Genomic DNA, 19,346 nt, shown 5'->3' with positions numbered 1-19,346 from the left:
CCCTGATCACAAGGATGCTTCTGGGGAAACCACAGATGTGGAGGAGATCAATTTATTGATTGGGCAAACACTGAGCACCTACTTTGGATATCGTATCAAGTCTGTATGAACAGTGCTACCCCCACTCTTCTCCAGGGTCCCATCAGCATAGACACAGTCTAACGACGAAGGGTTCTAGTCCATGACCACCTCTCGCATCCACCCCACACACAGCCATGGAGAGCAGTACACAGGAAGATCCCACACACAGTCTGTCTTCTGACTCCTTCCCCCAGCTCATCAGATTCTGATCTTAATGTTCCTGCATAGATACCCACAGACAAATACGCTTCCATAACCCCTTGCTCTCCCTCCACAATCCTCTGTTAGGCTAAGCCCCTCCAGTACTTGTCTTCATTTTCGGTTTCTTTTCCTTCCGGAAGTCCAGTATCCAACTCTAATTCCAAAAACAATTCCACTGCCCAGCTGTCTGTGTCCAGCAGGTGTCGCCCTTCATTGGAAACAATCGCACCTCTCTTCTACCCCTTAACAGCAGATGCTCTTTGGCTTTGGGTACAGGGGAATGGAAGGGTGGCTCTGAAGAGTGGTGTGCTCACCAGCATGAGGGTCCTCAGAATAAAGCAATCTCCTTACTTCCAGCTCAGGTAAACAAACATCCTATAAAGAATTTGTTCTTTGACCCTGGACACGCTATTTAACCTCTCTGAACCTCACTTTCTTTGTCTATAACATGGAGGGAGACAATCTATTCCTTATGGGGTTATAGTGAGAAGTGAATGAGATACAAACAGAAGGCACTTAGCCCAGTACCTAGGTCATGACAAGCGCTCAAGCTATGGTCCCTTCCCCACTTAAGGTATGGAAAAAATAACTGCCCAGAACTTAGATCTGAAGTTAAGCTCTGCCCCCTGAATCCTGACTATCTGAGGGTCTGTGTCAGGGTTGCGATGAGGATTAAATGAAATAATGCATGTAAAACACCTGGGGCAATGCCTGGCCTGGAAAGTTGAGTGACCGATAATAGCTAACGTCACTATTGTGGGCTCACTATGTGTCAGATGATGTTGTCAGCCGTTTACAAGTATGAACTCATTTAATCCTCCTGAGATCCCTTATAAGGTAAGTAAACTGTTAATCCCCTTCCCCTCCTTTACTCTGTGACTCTGTCCCATTACAGTTTAATTTCTTCTTATAAATTATAAATCAGAAAACTGCCCCGAACTCTGTCATGTCTAGATGGGAAAAGGCACTGATTCCTCCACCCAAGTAGGACAGAATTAACCCCAGCCCCTAACTCCGCTCATTCCTAGTCCCTCCTCAGGGCCTCAGGAAAAAGCACGGAAAAACAACACCAGAGTTTATTCCTCAGAGACGATCACCAGCCACTCACTGCCCTCTGTGGGGCCCCCAGGAGGGCCCTTAGCCTCCCTCCCCAGATTACATTCCCCATAGAAATATAGCTTGGACAATAACTTGGTTACAGAATATTCCCAGGAATGAGCTCCCCCAAGTTGCTAAGGTTTACATAGGAGGACTGGGAAATTCAAAGAATTGGATGGAAAAACCATAGGATCCAAGAAACTGTGAATGGTTTGAGGATGTTGGAGGGGCACAGCAGCATGACCGAGAGTTTGAATCTCCTCACTTGGAGTGGAAGCTATCGAATTCTGCCTCTAGGAAATGTGCTGACCTGCAGAAGAAATAAAAAGGAGATAAGGCTCCAAACCAACTTGAGCCCATCATTTATCTGGATAACTATCCATGCCAGAGACCTTAATACAGTGATATCGAAAATTCTAGATTACCAAGAACTAATACTAAGGAAGCCACCTTCAGGCTCCTCTCCATAGACATGCCATTGGTAGAAGAGGAAGGCAGGCTCTCCTCTTACCTGCTCCTAATCCCAAAAATGGCAGCTTAAATCATGCTCTTGGCTAGATCCTGGAGGAATCACCCCTACTATAGGCACCCGTAGCTGAACCCAGTGCTGACCCCCTCTAACTCTCACCCCCTCCAAAGGACTAGTAGGCAAACAAACCAACAGAGATGTTACCTTCTGGATAATTGGACCCAGGGAGGACAGTGTAGCCTAGGAGAGAAAATGTGTGATTAGAGGACAGTCTTTGTAGATAAAAGCATCTGGCATTATTCACAGCAAATGGGGCAGCAATGGAAGAACCAGTCACAAACAGAAAGTGAGCAGAGATTGGGACTGAGAATGGCAAAAGGAGTTCAAGAGGGTCACTCACCAAAGGACCTAGCTCTCCGCCAACTGAGCAAACCAAGAAAGAGGATGATGAGGCCCAGGCCCAGCGTTACTACAGACACAGAAACCTTCACTGTCTGCGATGGAGACAGCCCAGGTGCTGCAAAAGTAGAAACTTTCTAGAACCAATCTCTGTTGCTCATCCTAGCAACCTAATTTATTGCGACTTCCACCTAGCAGTTTCAAAAGGTGTTTTATCCCAACCCCAATGATCTAGCTCACACCATCCCACTCCCAAGGAAATGGCCTTTCCTCAAAACCCTATGCTTGAAATCTCTGCTCCTAGAGTAACCTGGAGGATCCATCTCCTCTGAGTTAGCACCCCAGCTTCCAGTTCCTGTCTAATATGGTGGGGCCTTTCAAGGCATTCTATTTTCTTCCTTCACCCAAAGGCACCCTCACCAAAGGATAAAGGGTTCCTCATTCCCCTCTCTATTTACCCCGTGATGACAATGTTTTCTCCCTTACTTGTTCTATTTGAGCATTTTCCTATTAAAATGGCTTTCCACCTTTCCTAACTTCCAATAGTTCTATTCCACGAGTTATTCCATTACTTTCCAAATACTTGTGTTTCCTATCTGTCCGCATACGGATTTCTCACGTGTCCTTTCAGGACCTGTCTCCATCCCGTTCCACAGCCCACCCCTTCCTGGAGCTGTTCACACTCTGAATCCTGTCCCACCTGGATTCCTTTCTTAGGCTAAAATGAACATTCCACCACAAAAGGAGACTCCCTGTGCATGCTGTGAAGATTTTTCCCCAGGTGAGCTCAGGTGAGCACGTGGGTTCCACTCTCTACTCCTCATGCTCTTCTCAGCTGCCCAGAAAGACACAACACTCCTGACAGGGGGAGGCCTGGTCTCAGTAGCCAGTCTGGGATCCTGTTGCCTGGCCCTTTGTAGACACCCTTCCTCTTCCTCATTTCTTCCTCTTCTCTTTCCCAAGAACCCCCAAGTCTGCGTGCAACTTCTCGCCTTTCCTTTAACTACCAATTACTACTAAGAACCACTTCTGAGGTTCAAACAATGGTGATTGGTTCCTTGTTCATTAGCCCCAAGCATGAACACCAAAGTGTCTACCAGCCGTGGCTCTTTCATCCCTGATAGAGCAGCCCAAATTCAGTACTGCCCGCATACCAAAGAAAGTCTCCTTTCTTCTGCAACTTTCTTTATTTCTCCAATTCCCATTCCTGATCTGACAACAAAACAGTTGAAATCTGAGGATCCCAGAATATTGCATCACAATTTTCGGTTCTGAAAATGCGGTTACCAAATCTACATCCTCTTTTCAGGACAGTCATGCCCTCCTCCCACCCTCAGACAAGCACACAACAACATCAACCAAACCACCACAGCAACAACAATAACTTACTCTTTCCATTCCTGTATCCTCTTGCCCCATCTCTGGTCATAAGCCCTCCATAAGCTCCTCCAGACTCACTTCTCATTCTCAGCATCTCCCTCTCCACCATATACCATGGACCTATCCATATCTCACTCCCTCTTCCAAAATATTGGTGTTCCTTTTTCAACCACCCACTTCCAAAATCTCTCTGCTTTAACGCTAATTCCTCCCACCTGCCAAACACTTACTCCAGTCATGACGGATGGGCTCAGGAGCCCCAGTGTGCTCCACCACACAGGTGTAGGTGTCCCCAAAAGAGGGGGTTGTGGCTAAATGGGAGACGGTCTGGTATGTCCAGTCTCCATTGGGCTGGGCAGTCTTATGGGCACTGCTGTGAGGGGGGATAAACTGCCCATTCTTCATCCATGTGATGGTCACATCAGCTGGGTAGAAGCCCCACACATAGCAAGCCAGCATCACAGGCTCCCTCGTGTTAAAAGGAGTAGTTTTGGCTATTTGCACAGATGGTGGCCCTGCATAGGAGGAAAACATGGTCATGAAGAAGGGAAACGTTCTGGCTTTTTCTCCTACCTGGTTTCTTTCTTACTTCAATTCTTCAGGGATTTTTCCAACCTACCTCCCACCCCATCCCATTCTACCACACATGCCTTTGAAAATGAGGAGTTAGAATTTACTCCTGCTTCACTCTTTCTTTTCTCCCATTCCTTCGCTGCCCCTTCCATTCTTTTCTCCTCCAAAATTATGTTTGATCACAATAAGTAGAAGCTGGATCTGAACAGCAAGCTGTTTCAGAAATCATTGTATTTATTTCAAGCTCATAAGCTAACAGTTGTACAGGGTTATAAGTTGGGGTTTGTAAAGGCAGAAAAAGACTTGTGTCCTCAAATCTCATTTAGCAAATTAATTTGCTAAATAAAATCTATTTTTCCTCAGATAGTTTAAGGAAACAAGCCTAACTCAGGACTAACTCTCTTAAATTTGGATTAGTATAGTCCAAATTAATGAGATTGTTAATATTGCCTTCTTTTACTAGTTTTTTCTCCCAGGTGACCCTCCTGCTTGCCTCTACCTTGGTGCTTTTCAAACAAAATCTTAAATAAAAATCCAAGAATTCCCTGGCCTGCATCCCCAGATAATTTCATTCAATGGATCTCTAGTGGTACTCAAGGGCTTGCTTTTTTGTTGTTGTTGAGGAAGATTAGCCCTGAGCTAACATCCATTGCCAATCCTCCTCTTTTTGCTGAGGAAGATTAGCCCTGGGCTCACATCTATATCCATCTTCCTCTACATATATGTGGGATGCCTGCCACAGCATGGCTTGATAAGCAGTGCATAGGTCCATGCCTGGGATCCGAAACTGAAAACCCGGGGCCGCCAAAGCCAGGTACACAAACTTAACCACTATGCCATCAGGCCTGCCCCAAGGGCTTGCATTTTTAACAAGCACCTTCCCTAGGCAATTCTGAGAAAAGTGGTTCAGAAATCACACTTAAGACACACTACTCTGTCCTATGGAGATCTTCAAGTTTTCTTTTACCAAGCCAAGTCATTCTCAATGCAAGGGATTAAGGGTGAGAGAGCATGCGTCGGCATCTCCTGGAAGACTTTCCAAATATTCCCAAGCTTGGGCCCATCCCATACCTAGAACATCAAAACCCGGGATAAAGAGGCATGAACATTTTGGGAAAACCCATTCTGGTTATTCTGACACACCCCTGGTTGAAGTTGGACCTGCATCCTGAGTTGCCCTGCGTAGGAGGAAAACGTGCTTACTCTCCCATCAATAGCTCCTCGCCAGCTCAAACATCACCTCTCTTCTTTATTCCTGGTCCACCCCCGTCAACCGCCTTGTTTCCCCTTCAGGGTCAACACTCCCTCTTTCTACACTCCAAGTCCACATATTTTCTGCTTCTTTCCTGCCCAAATCTCAAACCCCTTGCCTGCTGAGGGATCCTCCTTGGCCTCCCCTCTCCTAACTGTGCCTCCTAATAGCCCCTCTGTACCCCTCTCTCCTTACGTGTCCTATTGGTCAATGATCCCCAGAAGGGCTGGGTGAGTGTGGCACAGTCCTGGAGCCCATTGGACAAGCGCTGGAGTAGGCTTTTGTTTTTGTTGAGGTACGTTGAGAGGTATGTGGCCAGGCCATTCAGCACCCCAAATTCACAAGGGGCCATTGTGGCATTCTCTGGATCCCAGCAGGTCAGCAAATCCTTGTTGAAGGAGACACAATACGTGAAAACCTTTGGAGTTCCATCATCATCCAACAGACAGGTGCTTTCCACATGGGCCACAAAGCCACCTACAGGAGCCAGAGAAGAGAGACAGGTCAGAGTCCTCTGCAGGGAGCCCAAGCCTCAGTTACACCCAGTGAGTGAGGCACAGGTCTCCCGCCTTGGGCAGCATCTACTGACCAAGCTCATGTGCTGGAGTCCCTGGGAGCCCCAATTAAGGGAATAGATGGTAGCAACAGAGAAGTTTTCAGATCCCATTCCCTCTTATGTGAGGGATGCATGTGAGACTAAGTATGGGGACAAGTGTGGCCCAAAATTACTTGCATGTTCGAACACGATGATTTACCCAGGACAAGACCTTCAGTAAGACAAATTATTGAGTGAGAATATTGAGTGCTGCATATAGTATAAAATGTTCACTCCATACGTATTTATGAAATGCTCTTCTCTGTGCCAGGCACTGTGCTAGGAGCTGGGGATGCGGCAGTAAACAGGATAGCTGTTGCCCTTGCCTACATTCCAACAGGAGATATATATTACACAAATAAGTATACATCTTAATTACCATTAAAATTACTACAAAGGTAGAGTGCAAAGTGCTATAGGAGTATATAACAGGGAGACTAACTAGTCAGGGGTGTTCGAATCCAATAAGAAAACTGAACTCCCTTAGCCTGAAACAGGAGCAGAAGGGAGGGTCCCAGGAAGAAACGTCCTTACCTGCTCCGGTGCAGCCCAGGCTGAGGCCCAGCAGCAGCGGCAGGAATGTGGTCATGTTCTGCTCTGGGGAGACACTGGTAATTTGGTCCCCTGGACCAGCTCTTCCAGGGGCCTTGGGACCTCGCCTGCTCTAGGATCCCCAGCCTGGGTAGCTGATCTCCAGACCCTGAGTGGAATATGGTGTGGCCCAGGCTCCTTGATCCCTGCTAAACGAGTGATTTGAAGCTACGCAGCCCCTAGATACTAAACTTGTTCCTACCAGCTCTTCCAAGTCAGGCGTCCCAAACTGCAGTTGCCAGATTGGCTAGATAGGCGGGGACTAATGTAGAGACAAATCACTGATTGCCTCAGCCTAGCATCATCAGTTACTGGGTAAATCTCATCCCGCCCTAGGCTTTAAAGGACTCCTCGTCTCTCTCTCAACTCTTTTTCTATGGAACAACCAGTCTGTAGGTGGATTTCCCTAGATCAGTGGAAAGAATAATCCCAATATTCCCAAGATGTATGTAGCCTAGACTGCCCACCGGTTTAACTGTTTCCTCTCAGTGTCCTCCCCAAAGACTGAGACGAGATAACCTCTCTTGTTCCTTAAAGGAAGGTTACTTAGGAAGATATTACATAACCCTTGGTCTGTCCCAGGAGACAGGAGGACATGGGGCCCTTCTGGGGCAAGTGGCAGAGGCAATGCTGCTGAGAAGGAACAAGGCACAGGCAGAGTGTAGTTATCTGGCCTCAGAGCAAAACTGCAGATTAAAAGAAGCAGTTCCACCTTAGAGGTCAGCGACAGGGTGGCCTCCCTGGGCCTCCAGTGCTTCTCCTTTTCTAGCCAGTGGAGCTTCATTTCTTCCTTCCTGCTTTTTGGAGTCAGGAAACCCTATCCTCCTACACTCTGAGCAGTCTCAGGGCAGACCGCAGGGTAACTCCACATAAGCCCCTTGGTAAATAGTTGGTGATGGGCCTGTTCCCAAAGCTCAACTGTCTCCCCTAAACTCTGAACTCCTCTGTGTGTTTCCCCCACTGGTCCCATCTGTCCTCGGGCAGGTCCCTGCATTATGAAGGCACTAGAAAAATTAAATAAAGCTTCCCTACTTTTCTTCCCCTGAAAAAAACAGATTTTAAATGACAATTCATTCTCCAATTCCGTTGTGAACTGTACAATTGATTGATTTTTCCATCATAAATTTAAAACTCTAAATTGGCTTCTCCCTGCTCCCCAACAGGCTTCAGGGCTGCCTCTCCTCACCGTAGTTTCTGAGAGCTCCGGGGTTTGATTTAACAGTGAGCTAAACGAAAGAGGATTAGGAGGGAGCCCTTGACACCATACCTATCTGTCCTCCCCCAAAGTCCCTGACCCCAAGAGAATCTGATATTTATGAAGAAAAAAGGAATAGGTAAAAAAAAAAAGCTTGTACCAAAAGTGAATACAGATGTGAATATCAGAAACAAAGACTTGTTTTGTGTAATTAATTGAGATAAACTGAAGCTTTGCCCATGTTTCCCAGCCACCCCCACTCTCAGCCCCACCTTGGTTATAAGATTGCTCTATACTCTAAGTCCTCTAAGGAACCATCGGGGGTGTTGGAGTGGGCAGCAAATGGGGTGGGGAGCCCAAAATTTATTGAGCTTCTACTTTGTGGCAGGTACTAGCCTAGGTAAGCCCTTCACATGCTACCTCATTTAATCTTAAAAGACTAATTGTCTTTTAATTGTCATGCTAATTGTCCTCACTTTACAGTTTTGAAAAAAGGCCCAAAGGTTCACACCTAAGGTCTAGAGGTACACACACAGACACATACACACACATTTGAGCATGCCCGTACACTTTCTACATCTGGAGACTGAGATAACCCATGTAAAGATAGTTAGTGGTGGCCTCCACTGAGAAAAGGAGAAAGGGAAACCCACCGATCCATCCAAGTCTCATCTTTCCTGTTCTCAGAATTCCTTCTGCTCTTAGAACCAGTGTCTCCTCCACTTTCTCTTTCGACAGTTTCAAAACTGCATGAATTCTCCTACATGTACACACTTCCCCCTTACATTTCCTCCTCCTCCTCCTAGGTAGGCGGTAAGCCTAACCTTGCTGGGATCCAGGTCTTGGGATCCTTTCCAATGTCTACAAAGCCTGCCCTGGAACAGGGATCCTCGCTGTGTGGTATTGTGCCCGCGCGGGTGTGGCCGGCCACCAGCACGCTGAGGCTGAGTGGAGTTCCAACGCGTGTTTAGGTCTCCACTCTGGCAGCGAAAGGAGATGTGAAACCTTCTGTGAGGCAGCAGCAGGAAATGTGGAAGACTTCACTTCTCTATTCATGAGAAGACGGTGGTGCTTTTTAGAATAAAGCAGGACAGAAAACCTGTGAGACCTGTGCTCAGCAAAGCTGTTTCTTCCTTCCCTGCTTCCTCCTAACCTACTTTTTCTACAGACACAGCTCTGTCCCCCACCTGCAGTCAACCCAAAAGAATATTTCAACTGTCCTGTCCCTTGTTGGTGATTTAATAACTATTTATGCAGCACTGGGACTGAAGAAGTTAGGGAACCCCAGACAGCTTCCCACATGCTGTCCCTCTTTCACTGCCGCTGTGCGAGAGCCCAACGAGTGAGCCCTCTCCTTTCCCGCTGCCTCTCCCCCAGGCTGGCCACCACATGCCAGAAGGGGACTAACTACAGTGTTTATGTGCAAAGCATTACAGGGAATACCCAGATAGGAGATATGGACTCTGCCCCCACATCATTTGCTTATAGATCAGTGGGGAATAAGAACAAACATCTATAAAGATAAGAGTTTATTTTAAAGCAAATAAGCAATAAGTCCAGTGGACTTAGAAGAGAAAAGAGAAATCATTGTGGGTGTGGTGGGCAGGGAGTCGTCCCTATTGAGGGGGCCTGGAAGCGAGCCTTGAATACAGGGCTGGGTTCATGTCGGAGAAAAGGAAGGCAAGTGGCATCACAGTCCTGGCATATAACTCCATAGTCCTGGAAATATGAGGTGCTGTCGGGTTCTACCAGGAGCCTGGGGTGCCTAAAACAAAAACTAACTATGATAATGTCACTGGCATCACACGTTAAAGGAAGTCACAACTGTGGTCTCACGCTTTCTCTGAGAGTCTGGCCACACATACTTCCTAAAGTCACTCACTGTAAATTCTCGGGGTTCCTCTTCTGGACAGATGGTTTTAACTCAAGCCTCCATTTTATAAACTCAAAAATTGCTCAACCCATCAATCATTTGCAATCTAAAACCAATAGCATGAAACCACACTGGTGACTTCCTTCAATGTCTTTTCAAAACAACACATACCTGCACTCTGCCAGGACTACATTACTTCCTGTTCTACCTCACCCCCACCCACCTCCCACTCCACCGCTCTCCTCTCACTCCCTCTTCTCCGTCAGGAGTCACTGCTCTAGACTCTGAACTTTGGGTTACACTTACTGTAACTAGTTCGTCATCCTTCCCTCCTGCAGCCAAATTACTTAAACTACGAGGAAATATTCTACCTGATTTGCCACCACAACTCTTGAAGAGTGTTATTGTCTCCATCTTAACTATGAGAAAATAGAGGCAGAGGGAGATTAGTGATTACCCAGATTTACCAAGATGCTAAGTAATAGAACCATGACTTAAACTCAGGATTTATGATTCTAAATCCTATACTCCTAATAATTGATTGGAAAATAATTGAAAATTGCCAACCATTTATAGTAGTAATAAAAACCATAATATATTTAGAAATTAACATACAAAAGTATAAGAACTTTATGGGAAGAAAAATTTTATTAAAGTACATAAATGAAGACGTCAAGAAGTGAAGGGACATACCATATTCATGGATGGGGCATCCAAACATAATGAAGAGGTCAATTTCCCTCCATATCTCTAACATAAATGCTGTCCAAACCAAAATCATAGCAGGATTTGGGAAGAATTTGACAAGCTGATTCTAAAATGTACATGGAAATAAAGTCCATGAGTATCTTAGATGATTTTGATAAAGAAGAGCAAAATGAGGTCTTTTGGGAGGTGAGGTAGTAAAGGAATGGAAACTAGCCCTACCAAATATTAAAACATATTAAAAAGCCATAGTAATTAAAACAATATGATACTGACACAGGAATTGATAAATCAATGAAACTGAATAATCCAGAGACAAATCTATGCATAGAGGAGAACTTGGCATAAAATCCCTGGGAATAAATGGAATATTTGGTAAATGGTATTAAGAAGATCAATTTACTATTTGGAGGAAAAGAAAGTTGTATTCCTATTCACACTGTTTAGAAAAATTCCAGATCAATAAAGATCTAAATGTGAAAGGAAAACAATAACGCTAATAGAAGAAAGCATAGTGGAATATCATTATGACCAGATAAATATAAGGTAAAGCTTTTTTAACCAAAATTATTCATCAGAAAGGAGGGCATTACCTTATATATAAGTCCTTAGGTTTTTTCTTCCCAAATTATGACCACTCTCTCAAAGCTGTTTGGAGAATATGCGTTATCCTGAAAAGATCTCAATTAACAAACACATGAGGAACCTCCATGATGTTTTCCGTAGTGGCTGCACCAATTCACATTCCCACCAACAATGCACAAAGGCTCACCAACAGTACGGAAGTTCCTCAAAAAATTAAAAATAGAACTACCATATGATCCAGCAATTCCACTTCTGGGTATTTATCTGAAGAAAACAAAACACTAACTCAAAAAGATAACTGCACCCTCATGTTTATTGCAGCATTATTTTCAATAGCCAAGATATTGAAACAAGCTAAGTGTCCATTGGTGGATGAATGCATAAAGAAATTGTGAGATATATATATCATATATATGGTGTATGTATCTACATATACATAGTGGAATATTATTCAGCCATAAAAAAGAAGGAAATCTTGCCATTTGTGATAACCACGGACGGACCTCAAGGGCATTATGCCAAGTGAAATAAGTCAGACAGAGAAAGACAAATACTGTATGATCTCTCTTATACATGGAATCTGAAAAAAAAAAAAACCTTAAGCTCATAGATGCAGAGAACAGATTGATGGTTGCCAGAGGTAGAGGGTGGGGGATGGGAGAAATGGGTGAACTGTTTTGGTGGGTTTTTTTAGTTTAAATAAATTGATTTATTTTTAAAAAGTCCATAGCCTAATCAAAAAAGTAAGTACATGAGAAGAATTAGAATAAAATTTTTTTATGAAATGTGACAGTGAAAATAACATGCTTACATTAATGTATTATAAAATATGTGATTTTAAATTTGTGAGTTAGTAACTAAATAAAGGTAGTTAGCAGACATTTGACTACATCCCTATAACTTCTATATCCCTAAAACTTTATATAATGAAATTGGTCAAAACACTTTTATAATAGTTTCATTGAGAAAATGGAGTATCACCTTATCACTTTATTTTCCAGCAAAACTTGTGACTTTGTTGCCTTGGGTTTGGAAAGGATTTCTTAAGCTCATAAAAGCACAAACCATAAGGATTTTAATAAAATTAAATAATTCTATTCAGGGAAGGAACTGTATACAAATTTAACTGATGAGCAGCAAACTGGAAGAAGGCATTTGCAGTGTTTATATTGACATAAGATTACTATACAGAATATATTATAAATCCCCACAAATTCACAAGAAAAAGACAAGAAAATGCAATTTTTAAAATAGACAGAAGATATGAATCAGCAATTCACAGAGAGAGAAACCTATGAAAAGATGCCCAGCCTCACTAGTAGTGAGAGAAAGGCAAATCAAAACGAGATACCACTTTACACCCACCATACTGCCAACATTTGAAAGTCAAATAACTTCAAGTGCTAGTGATGGAAAAGGAAAATAAGGGGCCGACCAGGTGGTATAGTGGTTAAGTTCATGCGCTCCGCTTCAGTGGCCTGGGGTTGGCAAGTTCAGATTCTGGGTGCGGATCTATGCACCACTTATCAAGCCATGCTGTGGCAGTGTCCCATATACAAAGTAGAGGAAGATTGGCACAGATGTTAGCTTAGGGCCAATCTTCCTCAAGCAAAAAGAGGAAGATTGGCAACAGATATTAGCTCAGGGCCAATCTTCTTCACCAAAAAGAAAGAAAAAGGAAAATAAGAACAACCTTACTCTGTTGGTGGGAGTGTAAACTGTTTATGATCCCTGAATTATAGAAATTACAAATTTGTTGGGTGAAAAAAAATTAACATATAAAACAAGGCAGCATATCCTTGAGAGTAAAGTCTGGGTTAAGTGTGCTAAGTCTTGGAAGAGTATAATAAAGGGCAATTATGGCTGGAGGATTAGGGAAGGGTTCATGGAAGAGGTCGAACTTGGGTTGGATCTACGGCGTTGGTTAAGATGAGAACACGCTGAGCAGAAAGAGAAGGCATTCCAGTGAGAGGGAAAAACCTGGGCAAATGTCCTAAAGTGAAGACAGACATGATACTGTCAAGGAAGAGTGGTGAAAACCGATTCATTCAAGAACAAGATTCCTGTTGGGAAGAGTGGGTAATATTTTTTATTAAAAGGCAGACACCAGACTAGAGAGGCTCTTGAATGCTTCTCAAGTGTGAAAAGTGACAGTACCATAGGATGCTTGATTAGAGAGCATCTAAGCTAAGCCCATCATTTTACAGATGAGGAATTTGAGGCCCAGAGAGTGACTTGGCTAAGGTCACACAGCATAGAAAAAGCAGTTTTAAGGCTTGATTGGTAGGAAATTTCTGGATAAGTTGGAAAATAGAGAGATAGAAATCCAGAAGAACTAGAAAGCAATAAGAGACAGATGTAGAATAGTAAAATGAAAAGAAAAAGAAAGACATCTCAAAAGGGAGAAAATACAATACTTCAAGGTAAATTCAAAGTAAGTTCCAGAAAAGAGAAAGAGGTCAATGATGCTGCCAAGCTCCCCTGTGAAAATCCTTGCTAAGTTATTGAGCACCTTTCCTATGTGCTAAATACTGTTCCAAGAATTCTACAGATATTAACTTATTTAAGCTTCACAACAACCCTGTTAAGGTGGGCACATTGTTATCATCAGCCTTTTACAGAACATGATACAAAGGCACAGAAAGGTTAAGCAACTTGCCCAAGGGCACACAGCTAAAATGTGACAGTCACGATTGAATTCCCAGCAGTCTGGTTCCAGAGCCCATTCTCTTAACCAGTACACATGCTGCTCTTAGAAATGAGATGGTTCAGAGGAGGTGCCAACTCCTGGGAAGAATTGGATATTTTCCCTTAAATTACATTCTGATACAATTCAGAGAACAGAGATTCCCTCACCAATAGCAAAATAATTTCACTCTGAACCTTAATGCCACCCCCTCCTCCAAAGCAACTCCCAGACCCTAAGGACAGCAAGAAACAAAGCATATGCAAAGTAATTTATCACAGCAGTCATGTACCGCCTGCCCCCACTCTCTTCCCAGGACAGTACTGTCACAGTTCTTCTTGGATGGCCAAAGAACAGATCGTTAGGAAGGGCACATGAATTCTGGGCCCTTCAGTGCTCCTCGTACTTCACTTCAGGAGCTGTTTTCACGGAACCGATATGACTGAGTTAGAATAGCATCTGAAGGCTTATTTTTCCCACTCCTGAGCTCCCGATTTCCCAGCTACGGTGCAGGCTGAAGGAAGTTATATATTTCTCAAGGCAGCCTATACTAGGCATAAACATTTTCGCAAACAGTTAAGTGCAGGAAAAAACCACAAGCATCCATCATTTTGTGAGCAGACTATCAGAAAGTAGCTCTGCCTTCATTTCTCACATATTTTGCACAAACTTGTAGGAGTAAAAGCCATCGTGTGGTGCTGAGACCAGGGAAGAGGAGTTGGCTGAGGAGTTAGGGGTTTTCCCATTTCCCTTTCTAATGAGGGCAAGCTGTGTTCAGGTTAAGGCATGTTGAATTTGAAATGACAACCCACTCAAGTTGCAATATCCAGAAACAAATATGAGTTAAAAAAGAGAAGCCACACCAATATTAAGAAATGAGATTTATTGCCTTGAGGTGGAAAGGGATGTGGTCGTGATAGGAAGGCCACTCTGTGCTCCCCTGGATGTAAGCCCAGGGACAGCAGAGCCCCCAGCCGAGAAACTTACACACACACACACACACACACACACACACACCGGGGGAGTCCCAGGGGCTTCTGCTCTGAGAAGGAGAGATCCTGGGCAGGATGCGAGAAACCTGAGCATCTCCTGCTTGGATGGCTGAAGCTGTTGGCGCCAGACTCTGGTCAGGAAGAATCAGTCTGAGGAGAGAGAAGGATGGAAGAAAGCCATCAGGGGGATCCTCCTCCTCCCTAAAGGCCCCTCCCTGCCTGCAGCACACCCTACAGAAGTTGATCTCTCCTTGTTCCCAAACAAATCATCTCCAAACACCCTTCCTACAGCTCCACACTCAAACCATTTCTGTGACCTATAACCGTGTGTGTGTCATCAGGACCCCAACTAGAAGGACGTCCCATGGTGCCCAATACAGGCCTCCCCACTCAGGGCCTGAAGATCACTATATGTCCTCCCCATGCCACAGGATAATCCTGGCATGCCCACACATGCACCACTGTATCTGGCTCCCATGGCTTGCCCACTGCGCCCCCGAGGTGCCCTGACGTACCACCTGAGCAAGGCCTTCGGAAGTAGATGATGAGGACTAAGCCAACAATGATGCCCAGCACACCCAGGCCAAAGGCCATGCCGCATAGCACATTCTCCAGAAAATCTGACGGCAGGGCGTTCTGGGGCACTGGAGAAAAAGAGGAGCGGGTCAGCCTGGAGATCTGGTTGGGAAGCCCCCCCACTCAGGGGAACGACACGGGTATGTGGGATGACAAGGGAGAGGCTGAGGCATGGAAGATGGAGGTTGACTCAGAGTGAGCATGGACTACACAAGATCAAGCAGAGAAAGAGGAGCCTCCCATGGGTCTATCCCTTTTTGCCCCAAAAATGACCCAGGTTTCCAGGGAGAAGGGTCTCACCCCAATAGGCAACTGCCGTGTAGCCGTCAATCTCATGAGTCACGAGGCAGGAGTAAAGGTCAGAGGGTGTCGGTGTGAAGTTTAAGTAAGAAAAGGCCTGGAAGCTGAGTCCATCAACGGCTGAGATAAAAGTGGGCCCAACTTCTTCCACAGGGTCCGAATGATGCTGCCAGTTCACCGTCAACGTGGGCGGGAAGAGATTACTGACAAAACAGACCAGCGTGTTGGGCTTGCCAAACTCCAGGGGCTTCAGCGTGAACACCTCAGTGATGGGGATCCCTGGTGGGGAGATTGAGGTGTGAGGGAGAGAAGTGACTAGTTTAGATGGTTCCCCTGTGCTTGGAGGGGACATGGCATACAGGGGGGAGGGCGGAGACAGAGTAAACGGGGATGGGCTTTGGGAGGAGAGATGAGGGAGGAGCTGGGGCTCTGAGGGAGGTCTTCTTCCAGGCAAGAACTGGACCTGGACCTACAGGCAGAGCCAGATCCAGGCCCCTGTGGACCCTTCCACCCTGACTTCCTGCAGCACTTCGTGTCTAGATCTCACATGGGCATCTAGTCACACGCTGTCTTCTCATCAAAACACAGGATCATCATCAGATACTTCCCTTCTCCCCTTCCATCTCACTGAGCATAGTAACACAAGCTCTAATATTCTGTAGGCATCAATGGATCCCTGATGAATTCATCAAGTTCAACAAACAGTTTTGAATGCCTACTATGTCCTAGGCACTTATCTTCGGCCCCACAACAAAAACAGAGTGCAGACCAGGGCTGGTACAAATAAAGGTCCTAGGGGAGAAGTAGAAGGTGTTAGAGGTGGGAGCTAGTATGAAAGGGAATAATTAGATTAATTAGCATATAGACTAATGAGAGGTTAAGAATGCAACCCCCGTCCCCCCATTCCCCGAAAAATCCCTGACCTCTGGAGACTGGGATTTGCCCTTCAAGATGGGGGCCTATTCCCTGGATCATCTCCTGGCAGAATTGTTGGTCAAAGAAAATGGCGGAAGTATCTCTAGCCTTCTGAGCCCAGTCAGTAAATTCAGGGAGGCGAGGCACGCGGGTGTTCTGGGAAAAGTTGAAGGAGAAAAGCTGGTCCTCATCGTAGGTCTCGGACAGTCCCACGCTGGGAGTCCCATTCTGGCAGTATATCGTGTGCAGGAATGTGTGGTTTTGCAGATCATCCTGCCATACTGGAGTAAGAGCTGCAAAGGAGACAGGGTGTTCAGGGAGGTGTGAGCCTCCTCTTCCTCCTTAGCTAAGAAAACAGCAAGACTTGCTTCAGGGAGAGGGGTTGGGGGTGGGGTATAACCCCCTCTTGTATCTGTTATTTAGGATCTCCCTCCCAGTGAGGGTGAAAAAGAAATTACAGGATCTCTCCAAACTTCCCCTGCCCATAAAAGGCCAACAGTCTCAAGTTGTAAAAAATAAAAAAGGTCTACTGTCTAAAGTGACAGATTCAGAGTCACAATGTTGGTTGTGTGCTTGTGCCCTGCACGAAGGCACTCAGTCATGGAGGTAACTGGAGGCCGATATCTAGCCTGCACTCTGCTCACCAAGCGATGCATCCTGGCACAAGGCTGCACTCTCCCAAAGGGGATACTTTGTCTAATTCACAGAAGGCCACCATATTGACTTGCAAAGGGCCTGGATGGGTTCCCCAGTCTCAGAAGAGAGGGTGAAGGAATGGTTCTGGTCTCTGCAAGCCATAGATGACACTGCCCCATCCCACCCCCAGACAACCTGGTAAAATGAAAAGACAGTCTTCAGGGTTCTCTTCAGCCACTTCATTAGCACCAGGCCTCTCTGAAAACGTCTTCCCCTCCCTCAACTCTCCAGGCCTTGCAATGACAGGATTGGGGGAGGTGACCTCATAGCTGTAGGAAATAATCCCTATTCTTTGAAACTCCTGGCAGGAATCCCCCCAGCCAGCAGGAAACCTTCTACCTAATACCCAATACCTAGAATAACAGACATTTAGAGTAAGAGGGATCTTCCAGATTATTTTTCCATTCTGCCTCATCCTTTACAGAGAAGGAAACTAAGGACCAATAAAGTTAAGAGATTTTTCAAGAATCACAAGATGAGTTGATGACAGAGTGCAGAGTAGTCTCCTAAGTAGAAGAGTGGAAATAACATCCGCTTTGTTCAAATCCCAGCTCTACCACTTTCCAACTGTGTGAACTTGCACAAGTTACTTAAGCTCTCTGAGTCTTGTTTTCCTCCTCTGTAAAATGGATATAATAATCTCTGCTTCAAAAGATTGTCTTATATGGAATACGTAAAGCACTCTGACATTGTTTGCCATCCATCCATAGTTGATCTCTTTCCCAATCCTACTATTGTTTCCACTATCCCATAATATTTCCCATCACTTACAAAGCACAGGGCTCTTCTTCAATGCTCTGGGTCGGCTCCCTAGGCTCTAGCCCAGTCAGGATTGAAGTAAAGGGGAGGTAGTGTCATACCTCCAGGGGCGGTCCAGGACTGGGGCAGCAGCCACAGAAGGGGTAACAGCCTTAGCAGCGCAGCTCCCTGCCTCTGATCATGATCCATACCTTCACACCACACAGTGGGCTAGGACCTACCCACCAGCTGACCCAGGTGCCCAAACTCCCTCCCCGAGATCGTGTTCCGCCCTCTCACTTCCAATAGTTGCCCTTGGCATTTTGACTAAACCAATCACAGAAGTGTAGGGCTTAACGTCATCGGTCGCTGGGGAGAGACCTGGGGCCAGCAACCTCCTGAAGACTTGGCTCTTTTATCAGGCCGGAGTGGGGTGTGTAACTGGGCTGGGTAGGCAAGGGAGGAATGTCTGCCCCCTGCTGGGGATCCCTCTTTAGTATCAGGTTGTCAGCCTCAGCCTGTAGCCAGACCAACGGGCGCTTCAGAGCAGCGCCTCCCCGTGGCAGAACGCTGCAGTGGGGAAGCTCATCTTCCCACAGCAAACACTCCCTGGACACCACCCCAGGCTCTTTAGACCCCGCCTCCTCCTCCCTCCAGGCCCCCCTCCTCTTTTCAGAGAGGTATTTTTCAGGCATTAGCTTCAATTCGTTTTGCAGAAATATATTGAAAATTTGTAAGTGCTGGGTATTGGGCCCAGTGCTAGAAATACAAAGGTGAATAAGGCATATTCCTGCCTTCAAAGAGCTTAAAGTCTAGTAGGAGGAGGGTCAATGAATAAATAATTACACAACAATGTAATACATTCAAATAAGAATGTGCCAAGTGTTTTGGAAATAGTAATTTTATGAGGATGGAGGAATAAGTGGCACATAATCAAGGCTTCTAAGAGTCTTGAAGGAAAAACAATTTGACCAGCAGAAGGTGAGGGAAGAGAAAAGCATTCCAGAGCAAGGGGTAGGCAAATGTGTGGTCAAAGGCGCTCAGAGCTCCTTCCTTTGGAGGCCTCTGTGTAGCTGGATGTGAATGTTGTGGAGGCTGCTGGTGTGTCCCTGTTTGGTAATGGGGAGGAGGAGGGGAGGGTCAAGATGAGCTGGAAATTTAGGCACGAGCTAGATCACATAGGCCCTGCTATGCCCCAAGGAGGGTCTGGCTTTTACTTAGCAGATGATAGAGATATTAAAACTGAGGAGTGACACAATAATTTTAACATTTTAGAAAATTTGTTTTGATATTTCAAACAATGGGAGCTTGGAAAGAATTGAGGCAAAACTGCTGGTCAAGAGTCTATAGTATATTACATCAAAATAAAAAGTTGCTTGCACACACCTGCATACCACCCCCTTGTAGCAATATAGCAATAATTTAGGCGAGAAATGATAAGAGCCT

The 19,346-nt window shown here is 45.3% G+C and overlaps 2 protein-coding genes across 4 annotated transcripts; both read right to left on the bottom strand.

Annotated features, from left to right (window-relative positions):
• Positions 1-1,340: 1,340 nt before the first annotated feature.
• Positions 1,341-6,890, bottom strand: LOC131413786 (HLA class II histocompatibility antigen, DM beta chain). 2 transcript variants are annotated; one of them, XM_058554653.1, is made up of 6 exons: positions 6,583-6,890; positions 5,649-5,930; positions 3,844-4,143; positions 2,250-2,366; positions 2,054-2,089; positions 1,341-1,690 (listed from the first exon to the last, which is right to left on the bottom strand). In XM_058554653.1, exons 1-6 carry the CDS (start codon positions 6,635-6,637, stop codon positions 1,674-1,676), a joined length of 807 nt encoding a protein of 268 aa, XP_058410636.1. In that variant the 5' UTR covers positions 6,638-6,890; the 3' UTR covers positions 1,341-1,673. The 2 variants fall into 2 exon arrangements, with proteins under 2 accessions (XP_058410636.1, XP_058410637.1); XM_058554654.1 differs by having other exon boundaries at positions 3,859-4,143; positions 6,583-6,889.
• Positions 6,891-14,549: 7,659 nt separating this feature from the next.
• LOC131413787 (HLA class II histocompatibility antigen, DM alpha chain) lies at positions 14,550-18,169 on the bottom strand. 2 transcript variants are annotated; one of them, XM_058554655.1, is made up of 6 exons: positions 18,023-18,109; positions 17,191-17,297; positions 16,475-16,759; positions 15,552-15,830; positions 15,191-15,319; positions 14,550-14,825 (listed from the first exon to the last, which is right to left on the bottom strand). In XM_058554655.1, the coding sequence occupies exons 2-6, from the start codon at positions 17,279-17,281 to the stop codon at positions 14,821-14,823; spliced, it is 789 nt and encodes a 262-aa protein (XP_058410638.1). In that variant the 5' UTR covers positions 17,282-17,297; positions 18,023-18,109; the 3' UTR covers positions 14,550-14,820. The 2 variants fall into 2 exon arrangements, with proteins under 2 accessions (XP_058410638.1, XP_058410639.1); XM_058554656.1 differs by lacking the exon at positions 17,191-17,297 and having other exon boundaries at positions 18,023-18,169.
• Between the last annotated feature and the right edge of the window lie 1,177 nt (positions 18,170-19,346).

Source organism: Diceros bicornis, chromosome 14 (genome assembly GCF_020826845.1).
Source record: "Diceros bicornis minor isolate mBicDic1 chromosome 14, mDicBic1.mat.cur, whole genome shotgun sequence".
NCBI lineage: Eukaryota > Metazoa > Chordata > Mammalia > Perissodactyla > Rhinocerotidae > Diceros > Diceros bicornis.
Note: the sequence above shows the minus strand (reverse complement) of the source record. Positions and strands in the feature narration are given on the sequence as shown.

Coding starts and splice junctions, on each gene's coding strand:
- LOC131413786 (XM_058554653.1), bottom strand. CDS start 6,637: ATGACCACATTCCTGCCGCTGCTGCTGGGCCTCAGCCTGGGCTGCACC. Junction 5,931..6,582: donor CCTGGGCTGCACCGGAGCAG/GTAAGGACGTTT, acceptor TGGCTCCTGTAG/GTGGCTTTGTGGCCCATGTG. Junction 4,144..5,648: donor ATCATTGACCAATAGGACAC/GTAAGGAGAGAG, acceptor CCTCCTATGCAG/GGCCACCATCTGTGCAAATA.
- LOC131413787 (XM_058554655.1), bottom strand. CDS start 17,281: ATGGGGCAGTGTCATCTATGGCTTGCAGAGACCAGAACCATTCCTTCA. Junction 15,831..16,474: donor GCAAATCCCAGTCTCCAGAG/GTCAGGGATTTT, acceptor TCTCCCCACCAG/GGATCCCCATCACTGAGGTG. Junction 15,320..15,551: donor CACGGCAGTTGCCTATTGGG/GTGAGACCCTTC, acceptor CTTTTTCTCCAG/TGCCCCAGAACGCCCTGCCG.